The sequence below is a fragment of the Perca flavescens genome, chromosome 15 (assembly GCF_004354835.1).
Source record: "Perca flavescens isolate YP-PL-M2 chromosome 15, PFLA_1.0, whole genome shotgun sequence".
Classification (NCBI taxonomy): Eukaryota; Metazoa; Chordata; class Actinopteri; order Perciformes; family Percidae; genus Perca; species Perca flavescens.
The window spans coordinates 27,988,854-27,999,465 of record NC_041345.1 but is presented as its reverse complement, the minus strand read 5'-3'; the positions used below and the strand labels follow the sequence as shown (position 1 = coordinate 27,999,465).

General features: G+C 40.2%; 1 protein-coding gene across 1 annotated transcript; it reads right to left on the bottom strand.

The window, feature by feature from the left end:
• Nucleotides 1–241: 241 nt before the first annotated feature.
• On the bottom strand, nucleotides 242–10,008 carry LOC114569991 (uncharacterized). Its single transcript, XM_028600180.1, has 8 exons — nucleotides 9,900–10,008; nucleotides 8,418–8,453; nucleotides 7,996–8,310; nucleotides 7,335–7,637; nucleotides 5,940–6,239; nucleotides 2,630–2,953; nucleotides 1,822–1,956; nucleotides 242–1,734 (listed from the first exon to the last, which is right to left on the bottom strand). Exons 1-8 carry the CDS (start codon nucleotides 9,940–9,942, stop codon nucleotides 1,199–1,201), a joined length of 1,992 nt encoding a protein of 663 aa, XP_028455981.1. The 5' UTR covers nucleotides 9,943–10,008; the 3' UTR covers nucleotides 242–1,198.
• Between the last annotated feature and the right edge of the window lie 604 nt (nucleotides 10,009–10,612).

Genomic DNA, 10,612 nt, shown 5'->3' with positions numbered 1-10,612 from the left:
TCGAAAGGAGCCAGTTGAGGTGTTTCGGGCATCTGGTAAGGATGCCCCCTGGGCGCCTCCCTAGGGAGGTGTTGCAGGCACACCCAGCTGGGAGGAGGCCTCGGGGAAGACCCAGGACTAGGTGGAGGGATTATATCTCCAACCTGGCCTTGAAATGCCTCAGTTGGAGCTGGTTAATGTGGTTCGCGATAGGGAAGTTTGGGGTCCCCTGCTGGAGCTGCTGCGCCCGCGACCCAACACCGGATAAGCAGACAAAGATGGATGGATGGATGGATAAATTATAATATTCAAATATGTAAATAGGCCAGCCTACAATAATTTAGAACTATAGAAATACAGTTGGATATATCAAAAACCAAATAGTTTTTTTTCTGGCTTTGGTTTTTAAAATATTGAAACCTAAATCTACAAGAGTGCATTCAAGAGTTTTGGTAATTTATCTAGGTATATGCGATTCAAAATAATAAATAATTTAATGACTAGCCAATTCCCCTGAAGCCGGAAGACACCATGCTGCAGTTTCTTCAGCATCATTTTAACATGTATCTACTCCAGGTACTTTAAGGGGACTTTCACACCTGCCTAATTTAGTTCGGTTGAATCGATGAATTTGTTTAACAGACCCAACTACTGGCAGAACTTTGCATGTTTGGACTAAACTAGTTGCCGTAGTCAGCTGTGCTGTGCTGTGCTATGATGACCAGGGCTACAATCAACCCTTGCAGTTGTCTCTCCATAGAACTTAGTAGGCAAAAACACATGTAGTCTGCTGGCTTTTCCTCCTCTCTGTGTTTACAACCGGGAGTTCTGTTTGAATTTTCCTGCATGTTAATTCTGACCAATCAAAGAGCAGTTTATGAAATGTCAGTCCCTCCAGGATTTCTTGGCATTTTTTTGAGATTGTTGCGGCCCAAAATGACTGTGACTTGTGTTGCTGCATTTTTGCTTCATTTCACCAAATCATCAGCTGATTCAGACCAGAGCAAACTGTACGGTGTGAAAAGGAACTGAAACAGCTGAAAAATACTACAATGTATACTTTTTTTGCCGTTGATCTTGACCAAATTAGCCGAACTACAGAAGTGAAAGCACCCTAAAATTTAAATTCTTTGCAGTGGGTCAAAAAAACAGTGCTTCATCCACGGTAACCACTGTGACATTGTGAAATATCCTGTTCTCCATAAATGTCCAAAGTTTCTTAACCAAATGGCTTGGTTACATTTTCATAATCATCATCATCTTCTTCTTCTTCTTCTTCTTCTTCTTCTTCTTCTTCTCTGTTTTCCTCTACGCTGAAATAGACCTCGTTGGTCTTCATAATACTTACACTTGGGCCTGCTTCCTCATAATCATGATCTTCGTCGCTCTCTGGCTCCACATAATCATCAGTCTCCTCTTCCTCCCCTTTCCCTGCTTCCTCTTTGAGTTTCTTTGTGGTGTCCATTGGATCAACATTTTCATAGTCATCTTCATTATCTTCTTCTTCTTCGCTGTTTTCCTCTACGCTGAAATAGACCTTGTTGGTCTTTATAATACTTGCACTTGGGCCTGCTTCCTCATAATCATGATCTTCGTCGCTCTCTGGCTCCACATAATCATTAGTCTCCACTTCCTGCCCTTTCCCTGCTTCCTCCTTAAGATTCTTCTTGGTGTCCATTGGATCAACATTTTCATAGTCAGCCTCGTCGTCCTCATACTCGTTATCTTCATAATCATTCCTGACTCTGACAGCCACTGAAACACAAGCATCATGAACATCAGAAGAAATTATTTACAAACATTTGAACTCATTGGATGAATGTGTACTGTGTGAGCACCGACATTGAGTTTGGACGAGGGCTCCAGTGTGCTTGGCTCGTCGTCTTCTCTTGCAGACAAGACAGACCACCACCAAGACTAGCAGGAGCAGCAGCAGACCCCCAGCAGCTACTGAAGAGACCAGCAGCAACAAATGCACTAGGAGAGACAAACAGTTAATCCTAAAATCTTCTAGTGTATGGTAGACATTACTTTTAAAACAAAGGACTTTAAACCAGGAGACCCGGTTCAAGTAATGTTTGAAAATAAAAGTAAATGTTGCAGCATGTAGTTTGCTAACTCGAGATTTGTTGTTTCCCGGAGCGAAGGGAGTTTGAGAATGGCAACACACAAAGAGTGGAAAATGAGAGACATCTGGCGCAATGTCAGGCAGTTATCCCGGAAATGTACTTCCGTTGATCCAGACTACTATAACAGTAATATGGCTGGTACATGTACAGTCATGCAGCTTTAAACATTTTTTTTAACCTTTATTTATCCAGGTAAGTCGATTGAGAACAAATTCTCATTTGCAACAACGACCTGTCACATTCACACAGTTACACATTCATATATACCTGGAAGCTGCCCAGTACAACCACAGCCTGTTCTGCTGGCCACTGAGCAGCTCCACTGGAGAGGTTTGCGTTAAGGGCCTTGCTCAAGAGCACCTTAGTGGTGGTAATGAGCTGCTCTTTCGCTTTCCCCCACCAACAACTTGAACCAACGACTTCCCCCCCCCATTTACAGGAAGTAGTCTATGTATCATTCAAATATTGTTGATAAAACATTGCAAAATTTAGTACAATTATTTTGTGTTCATTCAACTTACTTTTAATGATGACACTAATAGGTGCTGTCTGTGTAGAAGTGAATCTTCTCGAGGACAGCGTGACTTCATACACACAGCTGTAGTTTCCCTGTTGTTCATACTCAGCCACCGGGAAGGAAAAGGAGGCTGACTGGTTGACTGCTGGCTCTGTGTTGATGAGGTTTGAACCAGAGAAGATGAGATGGAAAACACCTCCAGGATAATGGGAGGAAGTGGAGCAGGTGAAGACAAAGCTGAAACCCCCGGTGATCTGTGCACCTTCAGGGCCCCAGACCAGCCCTCTGTTAGGAGATGTTAGGGAGATGCTGGGCTGCTGCAGCGGCACTAAAGTAAAAGGAAAAGTACAAAAGGGACAAGAGTATTAGGAGAATATCAAATTAATGAATCAACATAGATCAAGATGGAAAAGGTGAGCACAAGTTTTGGCATGTTGACCCTTTATTACACAAAAATGTTTTTTATGAGAACGGACTGCACACCCTGCATGCTGTTATTGACTGGGGTTACACACCCAGTGTGTAAATATATATGTCAAGGTTTGCACTTATCAAGTTTTCTGTCCAGCTTCCTCAAAACATTGCTTCATCAGCCTTTGCATGAGGTGGTGGTGTGACACCCGCCCAGTGACTTGTTTGAATTTGTCCAGACTGATCTCAGACAGAGTGTTTTAGGCAAAGGCGCTGAAGAAATGGGCAGTATGAGAAACATAATGTTTTTTTAACATCAAAGCATGTAAACCTATTCTAATAGACCCATAGAGTATAAATATGATGCTGAGAAGGAATAGTATAGTAGGCTATTACATGCCCCCTTATGGTTGGATAAACTTGAATGTAATGTCAGCTCATAAGACTGACAGCTCACGGAGCTCTGTAGCTGGCTACCAGTAACCTATTGTCGGATAAACTTAACTACCAACTGCAGCTGATACCAGCAACAGCTCACAGAGCTCTGTTGCGGCATCAAGCAACGGCCCGCGGCCGCCTAATTTCATAGGATGTCATATGAATTGGTATTCATACATTTTCGTTCGATATCATACAAACCTGTTCATAAGAATGTGTTGGGAGACTATTGAAATTTTGAAATTTGGCTTGGGCTCAGACGTGACAAATTGGATCCATAGCCAATAGTAATGTGAATGTGTGGACAGTTTATCGTTTATTAAGGATTACCATTAGTCATCACCGTAGTGAAGACTATTCTTCCTGGGGTTCAACACATACGACCGACAGCTCATGGAGCTCTGTAGCCAGCTACCTAACCTATTGTTGACAGTATTTTTATCATTACTTAGAATTCTTCATGGGGGCGACAGAAACTATTCACTATAGCTTTAAAGAAATCCTCCTACAGATTTGACCAGATCAACTTTAAAAAAAAATCCAATCCAAACAATCCAAAGACCTTAATGATGGAAAGTTATTAGAAACTTGAATTTTCGTCAAACAATGTGACGTGGCATGGCAACCATCTTGCATGTTTTGCTATAAAACAAGAAGTTGTTGCAACTCAAATATACATTGTCCATTCTGCCTTAAATGACTCATGCTTGATAAGAGTCCAGACCTCAGGATATCTACATGCCAATATACAGTATGTGATGTGATATGATATAGATATTTTGCATAGCTATATATCATTGCCTTTTCCTAAGGCACTGTACATTAAAGGAATACGCCGACTTATTGGGAATTTAGCTTATTCACCATAACCCCCCAAGTAAGACAAGTCGATACATACCCTTCTCATCTCCGTGCGTGCTGTAACGCTGTCTGACGGTTCTAGCATTAGCTTAGCCAAGCACAGATCCTGCAGGTAACTGGTTCCAGCTAGCCTACTGCTCCGAATTGTGACAAAAGTGACAAAATAACGCCAACATGTTCCTATTTACATGTTGTGATTTGTAGAGTCACAGCGTGTACAAAAAACAACGTAACATGAGACACAGCCGTCTTCTAACAGTAAACAAACCGGGAACTATATTCTCAGACAGGCTTGCTGCGAGCATATCACTCCGCCCAATATTCTTCCGCCTGAGAATATAGTTGCCGGTTTGTTTACAGTTAGAAGACAGCTGTGTCTCATGTTACGTTGTTTTTTGTACAAGCTGTGACTCTATAAATCACAACATGTAAATAGGAACATGTTGGCATTATTTTGTCACTTATTCGGAGCAGTAGGATTACTGGAACCATTCACCTGCATGTTCTGTGCTGGCCTGATGCTGCTGGAGCCGTCAGACAGCATTACAGCACGCACGGAGATGAGAAGGGTATGTATGGACTTGTCTAACTCTGGGGGTTACGGTGAATAAGCTAAATTCCCAATAATTCGGCGTGTTCCTTTAAGGCTGGCTACACACTGGCTGCGTGGCGTGAGCGTGTCCGTTTATATTTCAGCTCCCATGTTAACAGGTTAGAGCTTACACACTGCCTGCGTGACGTGCACGTCTGAGGCGCACCAAAAACACGTGCATGCTAGAAATAGAATCTACGCCTATTTTTCATGCGACACGCAAGCGTGTTGGAAGTGTTTCCAAGCAAAATAGAATAGGAAAATATGTTTATATGTCATTTTGACACATATACATATTAATAAATGACATGTTGATTTTTGAAAGTCTAGGTTTTGATATAAATGCAGATATATAATCTATATAATATATAACTAACATAGTTTAACATGGAATTTAATTTTATCAATGGGAAACATTCATGTGTACAGACAAGGCTAGCAGCAGCAGCGCTGTGTCAGACACTTTTCTGGTGTGTAAAGACATCTGAATGAATGAATGAATGAAAAATCCATGCAGCTGCCACGCAACAGAAACGCCATGCTCACGCCAGGCAGGCAGTGTGTAACCGGCCTAACAAACTCCTTATATTCCTGTGCTGTTTCTTTATGTTCGGTTATTCTTGGTAATGCTATTCTGTGTTACTTGTTGTGTTATTAGATTATTTATCCATTAATCTTACCAGAAACAGAGAGTCTGACAACGTTACTTTGGGGTGAGATGAAGTCTTGACTTGAACTCCTTGTCTGATACTGACTACTATACTAATACTATATTTTTCAATTTTAAAATGTGATAGACTTTATTAATCCCATACTGGAGAAATTCCATTGTTGTTTTTTAAACTGGCTGAATTGCTTAATTAATATATTTTTTGGTTTCTTGCAGAAGTTAGATGAGAAAATTGATACCACTCACAGGTGTCTCCTGATATATCTCTCAACAAGAAAGCCAAGAACTTTGCAAACAAAATGTTTAAACATAAATTTTTGGGGAATTGATTGATTTCCTTACCAGTAACAGAGAGGCTGACAGAGTTACTTGAGGAGGTGAAGACTTGACCTGAAACTGTTATCTTATACTGACACTGGTATGATCCTTCGTTGTCAAAGTTGACTCCACGCATGTTGAAGGTAGCAGAGTTGGTACTTGACGTTTGGGTCTCTCCAACTGAACTTGAAGCCTTTTTCAAAATAAATGTTGGACTTAAAATCTGTTGAGTTTGAGTTGAGACAGAACAATTGATGCCGACATTCTGGCCCCAGGTAACCTTAGCAGCAGGATTCATGGAGATGCTGGGCTTAGGGAGGAGTGCTGAAACATAACACAACAATATAATGAGGAGGTATAATGGGAACTCTGACTGATGGAACATCCAATAAATAGTACAGATTTTTCATGGTGTATTGTAAAAAGTTTAAAGAATTTACTGGTATTTTTTTACTGTAAAGAGGCAGTGTTTATGTTCTATGGGCCTTTTCCAAATTGCACAACTTGCACAACTTTAAATCTAATATCTCTTCCACTGATATTTGAAAAAGACAACCAGAGTTTAAGCAGTGAAAACTGTCTCATATGAAAGGTTCAACACATACACCTGCATATGGTGTGCAGTTCTGTCCCATTCAAGTCAAGAGTGGGACCTCAAATGGCAAATTACTTGTATGATGTACATAAAATGTTTCAAAATGAAAATAATTTACAACAGGATTTGGGTAGAAGAGCCATATACAGTATGTATGTTTTGTATTTTAAGCATTTTGAATTTGGAGTGCTTCTCTCCTAATGTTTGTGTTTTCGCTTTTGTATGTGATGTATTTTTTGCAACAGCATTGCTCTATGGATGGTAATAGGCCCTTATCTCACAGCAACAATTTTGACATTTTCATTGAAGGGCAAGTAGGTGTAATTAATAACATTAAATATGGCCCTACCATTTAAGTGGGCCACGGCCGGGGAATGAGCTAGCATGCAGCAGGCCCTGCTCACTGGAATGGCGTGGACACAGTAACCCCCCATCTCTTATCAATCTATAAAAAGGGCCTATGTCGGTCTGCAGTCCACCACTTTGGTACCGCATCAACTATTGGATGGATTACAATGAAATTTACTAGAGACAGTCACGGTTTTCCCTTGACCCGAAGGACAACACAAGGGTTCTGTTTACTTTGTTGAGATTTGCTCTCTAAACCCTTTCTCTTGTAAAGTAGGTAAGTAAAGTTTATTTCTAGAGCACATTTAAACACAGCTTAAGCTGACCAAAATGCTGTACAAAAAGCACTAAGGTGCTGTATTAACCCTTGTTTTGTCCTTCATCTTTTGGATGAGAATGTATGGACATTTAGGGTACTTGGAGCTAGCAGAATCATCTAGCTGACTTTGAGGAAACCATTAAAAAATCTTTCTCACCTGAACAGACCACACCAGCATCCTCTCTATGTTCACAGTTGTGTGTCCCAAATCCACTGTGCTGACACAGAGTTACAGACCTTTCACTTCCTGAACAGGCCACATCATCAAGCCAGATTTTTCCGGTTCCTTCACCAAAGTGGGCTGACTTAGGGGCACTCAGTGCCGTACCACAGCCCAACTGTCTGCAAACCACCTCAGCATCGTTTAAGTCCCAATCATCATCACAGGCTGTTCCCCAGATGTTGTTGTAATAGATTTCAACTCGACCAGAGCACAGAGTAGACCCAGCCAATCTGACATCTAGGCAGAGAACACAGAAGACAAACCATTGCTGGGGGGGTGGGGGTGGTCTTCATTTAGTCATGACAGAAACCATCTTTGTTAAACACATTTGGCAAAAGTTATGACTAATTTACATTTACATTCCTTACAACACTGTGAGTATGATATTGATCGAGCACTTGATACACTGCTTTACTTCCATTACAGTTTAAGTAACAGTTTCTGGTGTGGTGGCAACCTTTCACACTTGTTCTGCTTTCTAATTCTAAAAGCATGCTGTGGTTACCAGCTCTTTCCATTACTGCATCTGAGTGACAGAGCTGTCTATAGAAAAGGATACATTTATTCAAAACCCTTTATCCAAAATCTGTCTTACCTGAACAGACCACACCAGCATCCTCTCCATGTCCACAGTTGTTTGTCCCAAATCCACTGTGCTTACACTGAGTTAGAGACCTCTCACTTCCTGAACAGACCACATCATCAAGCCAAATTATTCCAGTTCCTTCACCAAAGCGGGCCGATTGAGGGGCACTCAGTGCCTTATTACAACCCAACTGTCTGCAAACCACCTCAGCATCGTTTAAGTCCCAATCATCATCACACACTGTTCCCCAGATGTTGTTGTAATAGATTTCAACTCTTCCAGAGCACTGAGTAGACCCAGACCCAGTTAATCTGATCTGACCATCTGTCAGACACAAGATAAGAAATAACATACAATATTTAAATATTTTGCAAAGACTGTAAACTGAAAACTAAAAGGATTGTATGCATTACACCATAGACTTGACTGACCTGCAGCAGGTGAAGTTGAACTCAAGAGAAAATAGACTATAGAGAGAAAGAGAAAAAAATTATGAGGTTCATAAATTCAACAAGCTTTAAGACATAAATAAAGTTTGTGGAAGGTTGGGTTTCTGCCACTTTGGATTTAATCCAATAAACAAAGTATCCAAAAATACACAGACTGGAGTTGTGTGAAAGTGCACTTCATTGCCCTTCATCAACGACCGGATGTGTGTCTCAGTAAAATGAATGTGAAAGTATAGAGAGTAACCTTTTCTATTATTCAGTTCTATTGAATTCAATTTCATAATATTACATTCTTAAACTTCAAGTTTATTGGTCTACACTTCCAAACAAATTCAATTTGAAATTGTGCTACTGAGGTTCAGATTATCAAAGAAACCTGTTTTGGTTTCTGCATTTATGCCTTGCATTCTGTTATGGTTTCTGTATTTTTCCTTGTGTTTTGCGCCATTTCTGTATGTTTCCTGTTTTTGTTGTTATTCTCCCTTGTGTGTGTTTTGGTACTTCCTGTGTTCTCTGTTCTCCCTTGTGTTTAGTGTTGTGTCAAGTTTCTGTGTTTAGTTGATTTCATGTTTCCCTGTTTATGTTCTGCTTCCTGTTTTATTCTGATAGTTGGTTTTCTGTCTTGTCTTGTCCACTTTACTTCCTGTGTTTTCCCTTCCTTGTTATTGTCCTGCCCCGCCCTGATGTGCTTCACCTGTTGTCTCACCTGTTTCTGATTTACCCATCACCTCATGTATTTAGCCTCTGTGTTCCCCTTGTCTTGTGTCAGATCGTTTTGTGTCAGTACCTGTTTAGTTTGTAGCCATGCCCTTGTGTTTCCTCCCTGTGCCTTGTGTTTGTGCCTGCGTCAGTTTTCTCCTGCCTATGTTTTTCCCGTCAGTTTATTTTTTGTGAATTTTCCAGTCTTTGTAGTGCCGCTTTTTGTTTTTATTAAATCCTCCACTTCAACGTTTGCCTGCCTGCCTGCTCTCTCTGCATTTTGGGTCCTCTACTTCCCTCACACGTAACAAAACCATGTATGTTAAGCCATTCAAATTCAAACGTAAATGATTTAAATTCAGTTTCTAGCAACACATTTTTCTACCCGTTCAAGTGTTTAAAAGGGAGGGACTCCCATGTACTAACAAGCACGCACGACCGAACAACCTATCAAATCATGATTATGATATGAAAGGATATATTTATCAAAGAACAGAGAAGCTCGGATAACAACACACAGAAGGAATGTGAATTCATTCTCTGTTCAGGACGCCTTTATATCTTCACATTGCAAATAACAGTTTACTGCTATATTAATGTTCTGAATATAATTTACAGCACCCTTAAGTAAAGAGAAGGAACTTTATACTGAAAAACTGAAGTTGAAAGTTAGTCTCAAGAGACTTCATGTCTATACTATAAAATACAGCTGCTAAACTTTACAAAATCTGCTTTCCAAATACAATTTAGTAATATTGGTCTTACCCATGGCCAAATGGCAAATGTTTCTCTGTTGTTTGCTCCCCATGGCTGCTCTGTCTCATTTATCAGTGACCGAAAACTGAACTTAATACTCCGGTGCAAAGAAGACTTCACACTGCTAGTCCTTCCTGGAACACTTCCTCTTTCTTGCATTTTTTTTTTTCAACCAAAACTACAGCGTAGAGAACCTCTGTAGTTCTGAGTGAAAAGTACAAAAGCTGCAGCACCAAAGCAACTCATCAATTGCTAATTCTTAAAATTGTTGTTGATCAAACAAACAGTTAAAACACATCTGGGTGGGGCAGACAGTCACAAATGTGGGAAAACACATAACGAAACAAGACATGACACATGGGAAGTACAACCGCATTCAAGCAAAGTGGTTTCATCAAAGTGTAATCATTTATTTTCTTATATTCAGCAAACCAAGAGACATGTACTCTTATAAACTATATATATAGACATAAGACTGCCTTGATGCTTTATGTGACCTCATCCTTCATAATGTGATGTGTTTCATGGTTTGATGTTCACAGTATTTGTTTTTATGCTAAATAATGTTAGCAATGTTTATATTAAAACAAGCTAATCCAAAGTGCTGATTGAAAAGTTGTCATTTAATATGTATTTACCCATGGTAACTTCCTGAAGGACAATGTTGATTGTGCCTACGTTATCAGTGTTAGGCCACAGTTCCTACACTGAAATGACTTCAA